This window comes from Aquarana catesbeiana, linkage group LG01 (genome assembly GCF_042186555.1).
Source record: "Aquarana catesbeiana isolate 2022-GZ linkage group LG01, ASM4218655v1, whole genome shotgun sequence".
Taxonomy (NCBI): Eukaryota; Metazoa; Chordata; class Amphibia; order Anura; family Ranidae; genus Aquarana; species Aquarana catesbeiana.
The window spans coordinates 823,012,963-823,031,590 of record NC_133324.1 but is presented as its reverse complement, the minus strand read 5'-3'; the positions used below and the strand labels follow the sequence as shown (position 1 = coordinate 823,031,590).

General features: G+C 40.5%; 1 protein-coding gene across 2 annotated transcripts in view; it reads right to left on the bottom strand.

Moving 5' to 3' along the window:
* SCFD2 (sec1 family domain containing 2) overlaps positions 1 to 18,628 on the bottom strand; it is a 725,068-nt gene that overhangs the window by 413,076 nt on the left and 293,364 nt on the right. For both annotated transcript variants that reach the window (XM_073608450.1, XM_073608448.1), the window contains exon 5: positions 13,479 to 13,728. In XM_073608450.1, the coding sequence (XP_073464551.1) occupies positions 13,479 to 13,728 (250 nt within the window). The remainder of the gene's footprint in view (positions 1 to 13,478; positions 13,729 to 18,628) is intronic.

Sequence of the window (18,628 nt, the reverse complement as noted above, 5' to 3'; positions counted from 1 at the left end):
CCCTTACTTTGCAGGGATTTGCTCTTACTCCCTGTTTGGCTATGGGACAGGAAGTGAAGGGAAATATCCGTAACTGAACAGAGATGGTGAAAAAAAAAAAAAAATATATGACAGGAGTTATAACCCTCCCTTGCTCTATCCAAAAGAAAAAAGAAAAAGTTTTGCCCATACAGTAGTGCCTTGGATTACGAGCATAATCCATTCCAGAAGCATACTTGTAATCCAAAGCACTGTAACTCAAAGCAAGTTTCCCCATAGGTATCAATGGAAACTCAGCTAATTCCTTCCACAGTGGCTGATGGTGTATGCACTACTGTATGTGGCCAGAGGTGCGGGGGCGCCGGTGTATGCAGTACCCCATGTGGCAAGAGGTGCGGTGGTGCCGGAGACACTCAGGAACGGGGTGTCTCTGAGCCTCTCTGAGCATCACGGCGCCCCCCCGCACCTCTGGCCAAATGTGGTACTGCACACCCCAGTGGCTTGAATCCTGCTAGTCTTGCGAGACTGCGCTGGCAAATCGAGTCAGGATTTTGTCTAAAAGCTTGTATTGCGAAACGCTTGTTAACCGCGTTACTCACAATCCAAGGTTCCACTGTAGTTCTAATTTTAAGAGGCAGAACTAGGACAGGAAAAATGTGTGGGGGTGGTGGTAGGAGGAATAGGAGCAAATGGGAAGATCGATGCGGAAAGGCCAGAACAAAAGGATAGACAAAATAATGGTCCCAAGATAGGAGTAACATAAATATAGGGTCTAGAATCTCAAAAGTTTTCCCATTTTAGAAGAGCCTTCTTTGATGAAATAGTAAATTCCAGAGACACTGCACGTCTTGGGTAGGTCTACCATATATGCATCATTGTACTTGTCTGTACAGGCCTTACATTGGGTGACTCAAGATACTAACATCAGTAATAGTAATGTACAAGGCTGGAAAACTCTGCTTGACTGCTACAGAAATTCAGTAGTGATAACCCAAAGGTCCCTAGTGGAACTACAGGGAGCTCATTCAACATGCAGTGAACTGGTGATGTGCATGTCACATAGAATAAAAAAGTTTTCCAAATAATTTTGTAGTTCAGAATCATATCCCTTGTCCAGCATGGCCACCTCCTGACCCAAGCTTTAGATGGTAAAGGCGTCTATATGCATACTGTTTCTAAGCACTTGATATGACTCACAAGAACCTCATAAAACATACTTTATTCTAAATCTCATGAATGACAGATGGGAGAAGTGTCTACTGCAAAGGATAATGTTACCGTGAGCTATTAGTATAGTTAATAGGGGGGCAGATGTCGGCACAAGGCCAAAAAGCCAGCAATAGATTCAAAGTCAACTCTCCAGTCTTTAATGAAAATGAGATTTACAAGGTCACTATATCATGCTTAGTTTAATAGAAAGTTATGTGAAAACATTTTCTAAAACCACAAACTGCACTGTATATACTGTCTATCCAATGTACGTGAAGTTAAGACTGGATAAACAAAGGCTGAGTTCTCTATAGGGAAACTAGGCAAGGTTCTCCTTTTCAGTGCCTCTGAGATTAAAACTTAACAGGCAATGTGCTAGATAGCTGATGTTATATTAAAAATAAAAGAAGGAATGAGGTATTGCTGTCTCACATAAATATGTGGTTTCATGCAGTTTCCTTGTACTTTGACTGTCCTCAAAATCCACAAAACACATTTACTTTGGAATGAAAACAGGAATAGCAAAATGTAAAAAAAAAGAAACAAAGGCTTTTTCTGACTATTCAAAATGCAAACTGTGAACTCATCAAACACTGAGCAACTTCTTAAGACATGCAAACTTTAACTCTTAAAAGGGGCTTAGAGGATTTTTAGGTAAAACCTGGTATGTTCCTGGGTACACTGCCACGTCATTGCCCCCAACCTCTGTCACTGCCATTACACTACTATTTCGACACTAGCAGGACATAGTAAGAAGTATTCTACAACTGTTAAAGTCCAATAAACTAAATAATTTTAAGGGCTGGAGGCCGACTACTCTATTTATTCTGAGACAGAAAACAGTAATATCTGCAACAGCAGGGAAGGCAACCATCATATCTCAATGCTGAAACTATCAGTGGTGAACGGTATACGTTTGTGCTTATCAGTACATTCAATTATTCAATACAGAGAACTCTTGGGCCCTGTTAATATTAAAGCATTGTTATGCATACATTGACAACATCGCTACTTTTCATGGGATGAAAGGTCAATGGCTAGAAAAACACAGTGTTATTCAATACTAAGTTGGACTGCTATTAGCCCTGATAATAGCTGTCACCTATCATTGCAGTGACTCCATAGTATTGTAGCATCCTCCAGTAAATTAGAATAGAATTTAGGGATACCAATAATTATATAACTGGGTTGAATAGGGGCAATTTAAATCTTCTCCCACATTTTCTTTAACAAAATAATGGAAGCTCTAATGACACAGGTGGAATATATACGACCTCTATAAAATAACTCAGCCTGGTATTAGAAAGCTACTGAAAAGGGAACAATGCCTGATTGTGGAGCTAATGACCTCTTAAGGGCACAAGGCTTTTAATAACATATACAGCAGGCTTGGTGGCCATTCTGTGTAAATCCCTTGTCAGACAGGTCATGCTAAACAGTAATAAATAGATAATGATCATCTTGTTAACACAATATAAGGAGCTTAAACATAAAAATATGTCTGGTTTCTCTAACAAACCTCGCTAAATACATTTGCATCGCTAGTGCTGTTATTTTGATATTTGTTCTTGAGAAATCAAGGGTCTATTTTTGTGGGAATAATAAATGGACTATATAACCAACTACAAAAAAAAAAAAAAAAAAGAAGTATTTTATTAGTGCTCCATTTATCACTATTTACAAAGCTCTTCAATCTGCCAGTCACTGTCTTCACATTCTGTAGTCTTACTGTTGACAATGATATTGTGTGTTACACAATTATGAGGGCAGAAGGAAAAGGCAATGCAGTCTATGGGAAAACCAAGGCTGGGTTTAAACAACCATATCTCTGAATGAGGACCACAGGCAGGGAGATATCTGCCCATCCTCTATAGTACTGTTTCTCAACCACCCGTCCACAGCCTCCCTCCTGCCAGGCCACGGCTTGATAGCTGTCACACTGTTTTATGAGTCTTTGCAGACCTGGCAGTTTTTGTTTCTGTGTGCCTGCAATGACTGGTTTCCCCTTGCTGGACTGCAGCTTGACAGCTACCGATTTATACCAGCTCTCTGCGCAGTCTCTCTATTTGGTGCTTTTTAAATGCTGTGCAGGATGGAGAATGCAGCGTGAGAAGAGCTGCAGTGCTATGTAAATGACCTCCTCTCACTGCAGTAAGATGGTAGCTGCAGCTAGCAAGTTATAGAATAATAGCTGAATCTCTGAAGAAGGGGCAGGCGGGCTGCTGTTAATTACAATTTGCTGGGATTGAATTCATGCTGTAGGTGTAAAGATTGGGGATTACTGGCGAAAGATAATGTATGGTGCTACTCAGCAGTGACTATGCAAAGGAAGAGGTGAGCTTTCTAAAGTGAATTACAACTTGCTGAGTTGCAAGGGATTAAAATTTTAGTACGAGAATTGGGAATTGTTGGATAATGGTATTGAAGGGGTTGGATGCTATTGGGTTATAGTCTGATTACCTAATTTAGAAATATTTTTACTTGTAAAAAATGTGTTGTGTTACGTAAAATGCAGTTCTGGTGTAATTTTAGGCCCATGTCACATTTCAAATCCTGTTGCTGGCAGCAAATGACAAGTGATACGTTCGTTTGCTAGATGAGGAGACAAATGAAGCCATATATACTCATCGGCCACTTTATAAGGTACACCTGTTCAATTGCTTGGTAATACAAATTGCTAATCAGCCAATCACATGGCAGCAACTCAATGCATTTAGGCATCTAAACGTGGTGAAGACCATTTGCTGAAGTTCAAATCAAGCATCAGAATGGGGAAGAAAGGGGATTTAAGTGACTTTGAATGTGGCATGGTTGTTGGTGCCAGACAGACTGGTCTGAGTATTTCAAAAACTGCTGATCCACTGGGATTTTCATGCACAACCATCTCTAGGGTTTACAGAGAATGGTCCGAAAAAGAGAAAATATCTAGTAAGCGGCAATTGTGTGGACAAAAATGCCTTGTTGATGTCAGAGGAGATTGGGCAGACTTGGTCGAAATGATAGAAAGGCAACAGTAACTCAAATAACCACTCATTACAACCAAGGTATGCAGAATATCTCTGAACGCACAACACATTGAACCTTGAAGCAGACGTGCAACAGCAGCAGAATACCACACCGGGTGCCACTCCTGTCAGATAAGTACAGGAAACTGAGGCTACAATTCGCACAGGCTCACCAAAATTGGACAATAGAAGATTGGAAAAACATTGCCTGGTCCAATGAGTCTCAATTTCAGCTGTGACATAAACAACATGAAAGCATGGATCCATCCTGTCTTGTATCAACAGTTCAGGCTGGTGGTGGTGGTGTAATGGTGTAGGGGATATTTTCTTGGCACATTTTGGGCCTCTTAGTACCCATTGAGCATCGTTTAAACGCCATGGCTACCTGTGTACGGTTGCTGACCATGTCCATCCCTTTATAACTACTATCTTCTGATGGCTACTTCCAGCAGGATAATGCACCATTTCACAAAGCTCAAATCATCTCAAACTGGTTTCATGAACATGACAATGAGTTTACTGTACACCAATGGCCTCCACAGTCACCAGATCTGAATCCAATAGAGAACTTTTGAGATGCGGTGGAATGGGACATTCGATTAATGAATGTGTAACTGTCAAATCTGCAAAAACTGTGTGATGCTATCATGTCAATATGGACCAAAATCTCTGAGGAATGTTTCTAACACCTTGTTGAATCTATGCCATGAAGAATTAAGGCAGTTCTGAAGACAAGAGGGGGTCCAACACGGTTCTAGCAAGGTGTATCAAATAAAAGTGGCCGATGAGTATATATACATATTTTGCATTTCCATATTATTATTCTATAGATATAAAATTTTTTTTGTACTTTTGGGGCATGAAAGCTCTCTGAAAATTTTATTGATGGGGCATGGAAGTTTTTTTAGTATTTACTGGGCCCTGGTCATATAAAGGTTGAGAACCTATGTTCTATACGTAGTTCTACAGCCCACCTCTGTTTCATTTACGACTTCACCAAAACAGAGGTGGCTCATGCACATAGACAATCCTCCTCTTGTGCTGTCACTGAGCAGAAGGAAAGATGGGCCCTTTACACTCTGTAAAATGTTCAGATGAAATAGCAAGCTAAGCACTGGTAACCGTGTTCTAGAACATTTCTAAACAGATACGTTTTTACCCAAACAGCAAAATAGACAGGATGGGGTTAATTATAGCCACCCCAAATCATACAAAGTACAGCAACTAAGCAGCTCTAGAAGCATAATGTATAAATCCTTTCATTCTCTTTTTATAACTTGACCACAGCACTTTATAGAACTGCACTTTTTGTCCATTAAAAGTTAAAACTAGTTTGTTACTGTCCCTTTAAATCTGCTTACAGGAAATGTAGAGGTTATGATTACAGGTAAAGAATTGTTTTACAATTTATTTTTTGAAGAAAGAGAAACAAAAGAAATAAATCCACAGCTTGAGCCTAAACTCTACCCTTGAGAATCACCAGGCAAGAGAGATTGTATTAATTTTAAGAGGGTTTAAGTAAAATTCCAGATGCGTCAAAAAGACATGTATCAACTTAAGCAAGGATCATTGTGTTTAAAACCCATCAAGCACATCAGTGAGTGGTTGACGTAATGCATCAAAGTTCTGGAAGAAGTAAAACTTTCACAATATATTATAGAAGAGAAATTTTACATAGTATGAATCTCCATTCACTAAAAAAAAAATAAGAAGAATGAAATGATGTTTAAGAAAGGTAAAGCAGGCAACTTATAATAAATGACGTGTCAGGAAACAACGTTTGCAAAATCTCTTGAGTATTGTAAGAGAGCAGTGAACCGATATAACCAGGAGAAGGACAACGATGGGCAATATTCTATTGGCTTCCTGCAATCAGCTGACAGTGACTGATCACCAATTTAGGAGCGGCAAACTGGCTCAGGGGGGAAAAAAGAGAAAGCAGAACACAGAAATAGGAAAATCTTGTTTAGAAATAAGAACCCAAAGGATTAAATAAACTCTACAAAAAGTGTCTTAGAAGAGACCTAATTACAGTGCCTTGAAAAAGTACCACTGGCCACAGTCCGGCCCCCCTAAAGTTTGAAGGACAGTAAACTGTTCCTTTGTTTAGAAAGTTTGGAGACCCCTGGTTTAGATCAAAGCATATTCATGTGTTAGAATGGCCCAGTCAAAGTCCAGACCTAAATCCAATTGAGAATCTGTAGCAAGGCTTGAAAATTGCTGTTCACAGACACTCTCCATCCAATCTGACAGAGCTTGAGCTATTTTGCAAAGAAGAATGGGCAAAAATTTCACTCTCTAGATGTTCAATGCTAATAAAGACATACCCAAAAATGCTTGCAGCTCTAATTGCAGCAAAAGGTGGTTCTACAAATGCACGCCACACTTGTCAAATATTTATTTATAAAAAATTTGGAAAGCCATGTATCATTTTCCTTCCACTTCACTATTATGTGCCACTTTGTGTTGGTCTATCACATAAAATCCCAATAAAATACCTTTAAATTTTTGGTTGTAACATAACAAAATGTGGAACATTTCAAGGGGTATGAATACTTTTTCAAGACTCTGAAAAAGTGAATGTATAGTAGTAGAGCGGGCATGAAAAAATTCCTGTACAGTAAATATGAAATAATGCAGGTGGAGCTCTAGTGCCCATTTTACATATACAGCTATTTCTGATTTCACTGAAGAGAGGGGAGAAGGAATCCCAGATGCCACACATCCATGTGTGTGATGTGATGGAAGAGACAACCTCAGGCTGGGCTCCTGCCAGGCCACGCCCCCACCGTGTTTTGCTCAACCCACCCCCGAGCTTAATCTTGGGGATTTCTGATTTCACCTTTGTTTACAGAATTTAGTGGGACAAATTTATAAAAGTAATGCATACATGCTATCACATAACTGCACCTACGATCCAGGTCAAACAGTCAATGTGTACTCTCACTTAATTTGCTGCGTGATGCTCGAGCAAAAACAAATAACTATGATGATGTACGTTTAGCCAAGCTGGTAACATATGTGATTTGCTAAGTAGTGGGTACCCCAGCTTCTCAACATGCAGCAGCTAAGAGGTACCTGAAATTGGATTTCCAATAGGGCGTGTTTTTGGAAATCTCATTCTCATGTATTAACCACTTGACAACTGGGCACTTAAACCCCCCTCCTGCCCAGACCAATTTTCAGCTTTCAGCGCTCTCACACTTTGAATGACAATTACTCAGTCATGTAATACTGTACCCAAATGAATTTTGTGTCCTTTTTTTCATACAAATACAGCTTTCTTTTGGTGGTATTTGATCACCTCTGGGCTTTTTATTTTTTGTGCTATAAATGAAAAAAGACCGAAAATTTAGAAAAAAAACGCATTTTTCTTCGTTTATGTGATAAAATTTTGCAAATTATTAATTTTTCTGCTACATATGTTTGGTAAAAATAACCAAAATTAGTGTATATTATTTGGTCTTTGTGAAAGTTAGAGAATCTACAAACTATGGTGCAAATCATAAAAAATTGATCACACCTGATGTGCTGGTGACCTATCTCATTTCTTGAGACCCGAACATGTCAGGACAGTACAAATACCTCCCAAATGACCCCTTTTTTGAAAGTAGACATTCCAAGGTATTTAGTAAGATGCATGGTGAGGTTTTTGATGTTGTCATTTTTTCCCACAATTGTTTGCAAAATGAAGATTTTTTTTTTCCCCACAAAATTGTCATTGTAATAAGTTATTTCTCTCACATGGCATGTATATACCACAAATAACACCCCAAAATACATTCTGCTACTCCTCCTGAGTATTACGATACCACATGTGTGGGACTTTGTCACAGCCTGGCCACATAGAGAGGCCCAACATGCAGGGAGCACCATCAGGTGTTCTAGGAGCATAAATTACACATCTAACTTGTTGATTACCTATTACACTTTTGAAGGCACTGGAGCACCAGGACAATGACATGTGACACTGACGTGGCACTGATGACAGATGGCACTGATACGTGGCACTGACACTGATGTGGCACTGATGACAGATGGCACTAATACGTGGCACTGACAGATGGCACTAATACGTGGCACTGATGACATGTAACACTGATGACAAATGGCACTAATATGTGGCACTGATGACACGTGGCACTGATGACAGATGGCACTAATATGTGGCACTGATGACACGTGGCACTGATGACAGATGGCACTAATATGTGGCACTGATGACAGATGGCACCAATATGTGGCACTGATGACAGATGGCACTAATACGTGGCACTGATGACACTGATGACAGATGGCACTGATACGTGGCACTGATGACACGTGACACTGATGACAGATGGCACGTGACACTGACAGGTGGCACTGATGACAGATGGCACTATGTGGCACTGATGACAGATGGCAGTGGCGACAGATGGCAGTGGGGACAGATGGCAGGGACATGACAGATGGCAGGGACATGACAGCAGGGACAGATGGCAGGGACATGACAGCAGGGACAGATGGCAGGGACATGACAGCAGGGACATGATGACAGGGACAGATGGCAGTGGGAACACTTTTTTCGCTCTACCTCCTCACACGCTGTCTCTGTGTAAGGAGGGAGAGCCGCAGAACACTGGCGATGAGAGATGATCTCATATGTTTACATATGAGATCATCTCTCATTGGCACCGCCGATCGCGCTGAAAACGGCCGTTAGGATTGGCCGTTTTCAGCGATCTGTGACTGGCTGTGTCCAAGGGACACGGGCAGCACAGAACTTCCCCGATGCGCGCCCGCGGGAGCGCGCAACGCGGTAGTAAACAGGAGGCCGTCCAAGGGATGGCCTCCCGGCAATTAGCGTCCGCGCTGTAGCCGTCTTTCGGCTATAGCGCGGACGCCTAGTGGTTAAAGGTTTTTTTTGTAAAACAAGGACTATTAAGAGAATTGATTCAAACTGGAACAGACAGAATCTAGAGCAGTTGTGCATGGTAACCAGTAAGCTTCTATTGTTTATTTTCAAAGCCTAACTGAACAAACTAAAGTTATAAAAATAGAAGCTAATTGGGTACTATGGCTTACTGATTACAAGCCAAGCCCCGCTGAAATGTTGACATGGATTAAACTAACTTGGAAGATTCATTCTGTTTTAAGTCCCATTGAGTGCACCTAATGCCTGTAGAATCACTGTAGGGCCTTCCTTAGACAAAGTATTTGCAGGTCTTATTTCTATCACAAACCCAAAACAAAAGCATTATTGCCCATGTGGCCAACTGTATATCCATAACCTCTTTTTTACCACTAGTTTACAGCACAATTAGCATATAAATTATAAGGTGTAAGGGGAAGGGGATGAGCGAACGCCCCCCCCCCCCCTGAACCGTACCAGGCTGCATGCCCTCAACATGGGGGGGTGGATGCTTTGGGGCAAGGGGGGCCCTGCATCCCCACACCCCAAAGCACCTTGTCCCCATGTTGATGACAAGGGCCTCTTCCCGACAACCCTGGCTGTTGTTTGTCGGGGTCTGTGGGCCGGGGGCTTATCGAAATCTGGCTTACTGATTACAAGCCAAGCCCCGCTGAAATGTTGACAAAGATCCTCAGAGCACAAGTCGCATGCCAAAGTTGGGTCAGTTAAGACACCGATCCGACTTTGATCTGATGTCAGTGATAATCAATGGGCTGAAGTGGTGCAGGGAGCATTTTCAATGTCGGACTGACTTGTGTCGGACCAGTTAAGATGGCTCCCATAGGGAAACATTGATTTTCACACGTCATGCGACATGAGCTCCCAATGTCAGAGCGTCTGTCATACCAGTGTGAACCCAGCCTTATAATGTTTCTAAATGTCTACACATTCCACAATAATATTCTAATATATCAATAGGCTAATAGCACTGCAATCATATTAAATACAAGCTTTTTTATCAAAACATCCTTATCTTGCAACCGAAAAAAGCTTCAGAACTCAAGTAGTACAATCTTATACATTGTATCCAAGTCAATCACATTTCATAAATGAAACAAAGTGTAATAAAGGATAATTAAAGTGACACTAAACACACATTGTTTAATTAAGTGTTCTTGCATAGCAAGACCACTTACTGTTATCTCACATATATATTATTATTCTGGCGAAATGTAGAATGAGGAAATGTAGAATGGGAGGTGACAAAAGCTGACAACCCCATGATCAGCCAAAACATTGTGACCACCCCATGATCAGCCAAAACATTATGACTGCCTCATGATCAGCCAAAACATTATGACCACCCCATGATCAGCCAAATAATTTATGACCACCCCATTATCAGCCAAATCATTTATGACCACAACATGATTAGCCAAAACATTATGACCACAACATGATCAGCCAAAACATTATGACCACCCTATGAAAAAAATAAATAAAAAAAAATAATAATTTTTGAAAAAAATAATTAAAAAAAAAAAAACAATAATAATTTTTGAAAAAAAATCTTTTTTGAAAAAAAATGTTCAGCTCTTTCAGCTAATGATGGGACTTCTTCAACTTTTTTACTACTATTTATACTTTTTAAAATATTAAGCTTTTTAACACTTTTCACAGTTACTCCAGCCACTCCAACCACACAACAGTTACTCAAGCCACTCCACCCAGTTACTCCGCCCACTCCAGTTTTAGACTACTGTAGGTGGAGGCAAGAACACTTCACACAATTTCCCCAGAAATTGTAGCTTTTCTAGTTTACATTGTCTCTTTTATTTCTGTATATAAGTACCTTTTTCGGCCACTTTATTACTAGGTACACCTTGCTAATACCGGGTTGGACCTCCTTTTGCCTTCAGAACTGCCCTAATTCGTCGTGTTGGAAATCTTGTTGGTCAATAGTGACATGATAGCATCACGCAGTTGCTGCAAATTTGTAGGCTGCACATCCATGATGCGAATCTTCCATTCCACCACATCACAAAGGTGCTCTATTGGATTCAGATTTGGTGACTGTGTAGGCCAGGGATATGCAATTAGCGGACCTCCAGCTGTTGCAAAACTACAAGTCCCATCATGCCTCTGCCTCTGGGTGCCATGCTTGTGGCTGTCAGAGTCTTGCTATGCCTCATGGGACTTGTAGTTCTGCTACAGCTAGAGGTCCGCTAATTGCATATCCCTGGTGTAGGCCTTTGGAGAACAGTGAACTCATTGCCATGTTCAAGAAACCAGTGGTGAGATGATGTGAGCTTTGTGACATGGTGCATTATCCTGCTGGAAGTAGCCATTAGAAGATGGGTACACTGTAGTCATAAAGGGTTGGACATGGTCAGCAACAATACTCAGGTAGGCCATGGCATTTAAAGGATGCTCAATTGGTACTAAGGGGCCCAAAGTGTGCCGCTTTATGTTGAGTGGACCATCGCATAGGGTAAGGGTCAGTGAGCGCTTTGCTATTGGTGGAGGACATCTTACAGCACTTTTCTGTGTGGAACTGCACTCGTTGGATCTTGAACTCTAAACTTAATGGTGAATTCATATGTACTTTTTCTATGTTTTTATGTAAAAGCACTGTACTTATATCTTACTTTTCAGTTGCTTCAGTACCAGCGAAATGTGCTAGCTGCCTTTACTTTACTTGTTTTTAAAGTATTGCGAGCGCAGGTGAAGTGCATTATACGCAATAAGTATACTAGGGGTCAATCAAAAAAATTTAGGATTTGGAATTTTATGCCAATTGAAATGTTCATGGTCTCAGCAAAATTAAAATTAGAATGAATTTATACTTTTGACCATGTACCTTCTCTTTCACTCTGTTTACTGGAAAAATGTGAAATACCTGTGACTTCTAAATATAGGAAAGCATATGACTCCTTTTCATCTCATGATGCTGCACTGGGTGCCAGAGTGGCCTACTGCTTCAGTAGGGTAGTAGAGTGACGGAGGAGTGAAAGGAAGTATAAATATCAGAAGAAACTACTTATTATTTTGCACTACATAGGCAAAGTATAGATCTACTTGAAATGTGGATTTTATGAATAAATGCAATAATGGATTCATAGAATTAAGCAGACTGCTAATGAGAACATGTATAAACTGTTGACAGTTTCATCGCTGAAGTTTTACTTTCTGGATCAACAATATTAAGGTCAGAATCTGTTTAACACGACGAACATCCTAAACCACCATTTTTCTAAACATGGTTATTGAAATATCCAACCATTGGTAAAGACATTATAAATATATTAGTTTTATATTTACTTTGTGCAACATGAAGAAGTGTCCTGAAGAACTTAAAAACTTAGTCTTACCTATAAAAAAAATACAATGAACTGGATATTTTCTGTCTACCAGAGACATTTTAAGACCTTCGTTTTATCCAGTGACAAAATGCCACACAGAGTTTCTAGTAAAATTTACATACTATAATGCAAAAAATAGGCCACAAGGCAAAAGGGACATCAGAAAGAAATGATGAAGATAAAGTTTCGTTGGGTATTGACTTCCTATAGACTTGAATGAATCCTGACTGCAAGGGTATAATTTCATTTGAATCAACAGAAAGGTACAGGCAGCATAGAACAGAATTTCTACAGCAAGGCTGTAAACAACATGAGAGACTGCAGCTGTAGGAAAAGGGTAGGTAGGTACCTGGGTGAGAGGGGTTTAGTTTAGAATAGGTTGGGGAGTTTGGAAGTTTTATGCTAACATGAACCTGTTGCTTACTATGATCCTCTTTACCACCCTGTCCATGCGTGCGGCCCGTCTAATCTATATGCGGGGGGTGCCAGACGCATGGATTCCAATAGAGGTTTTTTGTTTGAAGCACACGATTAGACACTCTAATTGGCTTTAAAAAAGGGTGGACTTGTTTGACAATAGCCAATTCGCTATTGTCTTCCTGATTCTCCTCCCAGCCAATCAGGAAGCAGTTCCTGAGACCCGATTGGCCAGGGAGTCTTGGGACTCCTGGCCAATCGGGTCTCAGTCAGGACCCACTTCCTGTTCGGCCTGGAGGAGAAGCGATGGCCCTGGAGTGAGGGGCTGTAGTCCATGTCTGCTTGATCTGCCTCCTTCCTAAGGTAAGAAGGCCTCTGATAGCCGCCGCATTCCCGTCCATCTCCCGCGAGGAAGGGGGGGGGGGAATCGCTGCATTCCCGTCCGTCTCCTGGGGGGGTTTGGCGTTGGCTTGCCGCCCCCCCCAAAATATTGACCACCATTGCTCTTTACACAGATAGTATACCATATAACATCATCATCTGTAATGGAAGTTCCATTGAAAAAAAGTTATTTTGTCAATATTCTTTATAATGTTTATATAATTGACTAACCTGTTATATTCTGTAGCAGAGGGCTCAGCTTGGGCTCATCACATAAACTCTGGATGAGAACTTTCTTTACTTCCCTTTCCATGACTTCCAACTCATTATTCTGCTGGATCTCTCCAGTCACAGAGTAGATATAGACCAAAAGGACAAGAATGTCCTCTATATCATAGTCATCAGAATTTCTTTCATTATAAGACTTAATCATAGGGTATAACTGATTGAGGACTGCTGGTAGTTCTGATTTCCCAGTACTCTGCAAAAAAACAGAAAAACAAATGGTAAAACTATATTTTCAAATGCCGTGACAGCATAAGCCATAAAAAACAAACAGGATGCAGCAGAGTGAACTGATGAAATTATATGTACAAATATTTAACGATGCTAAGAAATATCTGGGCTTATGAATGCCAAAAGAAGATTGGAATTTCCATTTCAATGTGCCAGTACAAAAGCTTCATTCTAATAAAGCTAGCAAGCATCCCTGGATTCCTTTTGTTTCAGATACATAAACAGATTAATACCACAACTTTTAATGTCTGAAAATGAATGGTGCATATATTGTAACACAGCACAATTAATAAATATACACATCAAAGTCATGTTTGTCTGTTTCATATAAGAAAACAAGATGAGAGAAATACAGGGGCTCCCATTGTTGTCCAAATTTGAAATCAGCTAATGCCTGGTGACATGCTGCCAATCTGGCTTCAGTACTTTGAGGCATCAACCATGAACAAGTATGCAGATCTGAAAAATCAGAGAAAAGTTGCATGCTTGTTGCAGGTATTGAAGCAAGAGGATCTGGATCACAGCCAGACAACAAGCATATTTCACATGCAGAGATCTGCATAAGCATGCTTTATGTTTAATTAAAATATTAAATCAAAAATGTACTTTGTACACGCTAGAAAGTATTTTGCTCCATTAGTTTGTACAAACATTGCCAAGCTGTTCTCCACAAAGGGCATACCACTGCACTGCTCATAATGTACAACATTACCCAACCTGAGCTAAAAGTAATCAAGCCCATTCCCTGGAGAAACATGATGGCAGATCAAAGTGTTTAAGACAGATAATGCCAGTACATATAGTCACCTACAGAAGTATAGCATGTATTAAACTCTTATGCCGTGTACACACGAGCAGACTTTTCAGCATCAAAGGTCCCACGGTCTTTCCAACGGACTTTCGAACGAACGGACTAAAGTCCGTTCGAAAGTCTGAACGTGATGACGTACGAAGGGACTAGAATGAGGACGTTCATAGCCAGTAGCCAATAGCTGCCCTTGCAACCTTTTTTTTTCGTTGGACTAGCATACAGACGAACTGATTTTTTGACCGGACTCGAGCCCACACACAGTCGGATTGTCCGACGAATTAGTTCCATCGGACCAGTGCGGTCGAAAAGTCCGGTTGTGTGTACACAGCATTACATTGGCAGCCTAGCTCATACACACCAAAAGCTACTATAGCAGTAGAGAGGCTCCCACCGACCATCAGGATAAGTAAACAAGCAGGTCACCCCTCTGGATGATGCGGGCTCACCCGAGGTGTTGGTTTTAAGCACTTACCAGCATTCACCAGAGCTCCTGATGGTGGAGATGAGCTTTGCTATGTGTTAGTACCAGGTCAGGGTCCTCAGGATCACCTCAACAGGAGGTGAGCAAGCCAGGGTCCAGTAGCTTTTAGTGATCAAGCAGAAGCATAGTCCGTAAACAAACCAAAAGTCCGTGACAAGTGGTTGCAGGTTGGGATTAAGCGAAGTCAAAGAACGAGCCAAAGGTTGGTAAGGAGCGGTAGTGCAGATAAGGACAGCTGCAGGAACGCAAATGACCATATCAGCTGGAGAGAGCACAATAATCTGGCAAACAGAAAGTGCAGAGACATGGCTTAAATCAGGAAGTTCATGGAAGGAGGAAAGAGTTCAACATTCACCAGAAACAGGAGACAAGGCAAGATTGGTCAGAGGATCAGATGGGGAGCTGTCCAGCATCTCAGGTGGCTCAGCAAGAAGAGCCATTTCTGGATTCAGCAGTGGTTGTAGATTTAGATCCTGGTCCTGACATATAGTGTACAATTCACCCTATTCTATGTTGTTGGTAATCTATTCACTTGGGAATCCTTGATTGGGAATCCCTCTCCTGTATCCCAAACACTTGTACTACAGTCTTCCTGTCTCTCTCTAAAGCAGGGGTCTCAAACTAGCGGCCCTCCAGCTGTTGAGGAAGTACATGTCCCATCATGCCTCTGTCTATGGGAGTCATGCTTGTAACCGTCAGCCTTGCAATGCCTCATGGGAATTGTGGTTCTGCAACAGCTGGAGGGCCACCAGTTTGAGATTCCTGCTCTAAAGCCTCTACAGTGAGGGAAGAAAGTATTTGTTCCCCTCCTGATTTTGTACATTTGCCCACTGACAAAGAAATGATCAGTCTATAATTTTAATGGTAGGTTTATTTTAACAGTGAGAGACAGAACAACAACAGAAAATCCAGAAAACTGCATTTCAAAAAAGTTATAAATTGATTGGCATTTTAATGATTGAAATAAGTATTTGACCCCTTCACAAAACACGACTTAGTACTTGGTGGCAAAACCCTTGTTGGCAATCACAGAGGTCAGACATTTCTTGTAATTGGCCATCAGGTTTGCACACATCTCAGAAGGGATTTTGTCCCACTCCTCTTTGCAGATCCTCTCCAAGTCATTAAGGTTTTGAGGCTGACGTTTGGTAACTCGAACCTTCACATATTTTCTATTGGATTAAGGTATGCAGACTGGCTAGGCCACTCCAGGACCTTAATGTGCTTCTTCTTGAGCCACTCCTTTGTTGCCTTGACCGTGTGTTTTGGGTCATTGTCATGCTGGATACCAATCAATGACCCATTTTCAATGCCCTGGCTGAGGGAAGGAGGTCTCACCCAAGATTTGACGGTACATGGCCCGGTCCATCATCCCTTTGATGCAGTGAAGTTGTCCTGTCCCCTTAGCAGAAAAACACCCTAAAAGCATAATGTTTCCACTTCCATGTTTGACGGTGGGGATGGTGTTCTTGGGGTCATAGGCAGAATTCCTTCTCCTCCAAACACGGCGAGTTGAGTTGATGCCAAAGAGCTCGATTTTGGTCTCCTCTGACCACAACACTTTCCCCAGTTCTCCTCTGAATCATTCAGATGTTTGTTAGCAAACTTCATACGGAACTGTACATGTGCTTTCTTGAGCAGGGGAACTTTGCGGGTGCTGCAGGATTTCAGTCCTTTACGGCAGTGTGTAACCAGTTGTTCTCTTGGTGACTCTCCCATGTAGTTTTGAGCTGATTCCTCACTGTTCTCATGATCATTGAAACTCCACGAGGTGAGATCTTACATGGAGCCCCAAGGGAGATTGATAGTTATTTTGTGTTTCTTCCACCTGCGAAAAATCGCACCAACTGTTGTCACCCTCTCACCAAGCTGCTTGGCGAAGGTTTTGTAGCCTATTCCAGCCTTGTGTAGGTCTACAATCTTGTCCCTGACATTTTTGGACAGCTCTTTGGTCTTGGTCATGGTGGAGAGATTGGAATCTGATTGATTGATTGATTGCTTCTGTTGACAGGTGTCTTTTATACAGGTAACAAGCTGAGATTAGGGGCACTCCCTTTACCTGTATGGAAGACACCTGGGAGCCAGAAATCTTGCTGATTGATAAGGGATCAAATACTTATTTGACTCATTTAAATGCAAATCAATTTATAACTTTTTTGAAAAGCATTTTCTGGATATTGTTGTTGTTATTCTGTCTCTCACTGTTAAAATAAATCTACTATTAAAAGTATAGGCTGATCATTTGTCAGTGGGCAAATGTACAAAATCAGCAGGGATCAAATACTTTTTCCCCTCACTGTATGTGGAAACCTTTTGTAGAAATCTCAATGTGACTGCTAATGCTGGGTTATTGTTTATTGACCTTGGTACATTTTCCAGTTTCAAGTTATAGAATTAGATAGGCCAGGCCCTATTTGCCACTCCGTTTCCCCAGGTGGAGTTGAGTTTACTTTCACTTTCTCTTACTGTTATTAGAGGGCTTTTATGGTGTAACAAGGCTTTTAAAAAGAAAATCTCTTTCAATTTTTTTTTTTTTTTTTAAGTCAGAAAAAAACTATATATGATTCTGTTCTGAGTCTGTATGCCTTTTTTTTTTTTTTTTTTTACAAAAAGTGACATTTTGGACAAAACAAAGAAGTTACACAGTTCAGGTTTCCAGAAGTACACTCCCAGTACTGTAAGCTTGATGGGGTGAATTTAGGAGAATTACAAAGAACTCAAATTAAAATGGAACTGCAGACTAATAGCTAAATGCAAGGTAGACCTAAATATATGTAGTTGTTTTACTTGCCAAAAATCTGCAATACTGTTTATCACTATTGTGATTTAGACAGCTCTGTCAAACTCTTCACAGACAAGGTCAATCTATTACTTTCTAGTTCAGTTGCTTCCTGAATAGTTGGGCATAGCTGAAGATGCTGATTGATTGGTAACCATGCTGCAGGCTGTTCATTTGGACCAGGAAATATTCTGCTTGGCAGGACTGCCAACTGTTTTTTAATGTACAAACAATTGTTAAAAAGTCCTGTTTTTTTTTTTCTTTTTTGCTCCCTTCAGTGAAAATCCAAAGAGGGAAAGAAGTGTTCAAAATATTATAGATTCTGTCAGTATCCACTGCCAGTAGATGCAGAAGCGAAGAGCCTTACACTGTATATATATATACACATTTTTTTTTTTACCAAGAAAGACACCTATCATATTTAAAATTTACCAAGTAAACAAGTAGCTGTGAGTTAAAAAAGGGGACTTTTGGGGATTTTCTTTTTTCCCCATTGAAAAATGGGGATTTTATTTTTGTTTATGCTACTGCTCTTTTGATAGCCCAAAGTGCTCTTCCAACCTACTGTCATGTATTAAATATTTATTTGCAAAACAAATAATATATATATATATATATATATATATATATATATATATATATATATATAGTGGGGAAAATAATTATTTGGTCCCCTGCAGATTTTGTACGTTTGCCCACTTACAAAAAAAATTGAGGGTCTATAATTTTTATCATAGGTGTATTTTAAATGATAGAGAAAAAATATCAACCAAAAAGCCAGATAAAACACATCA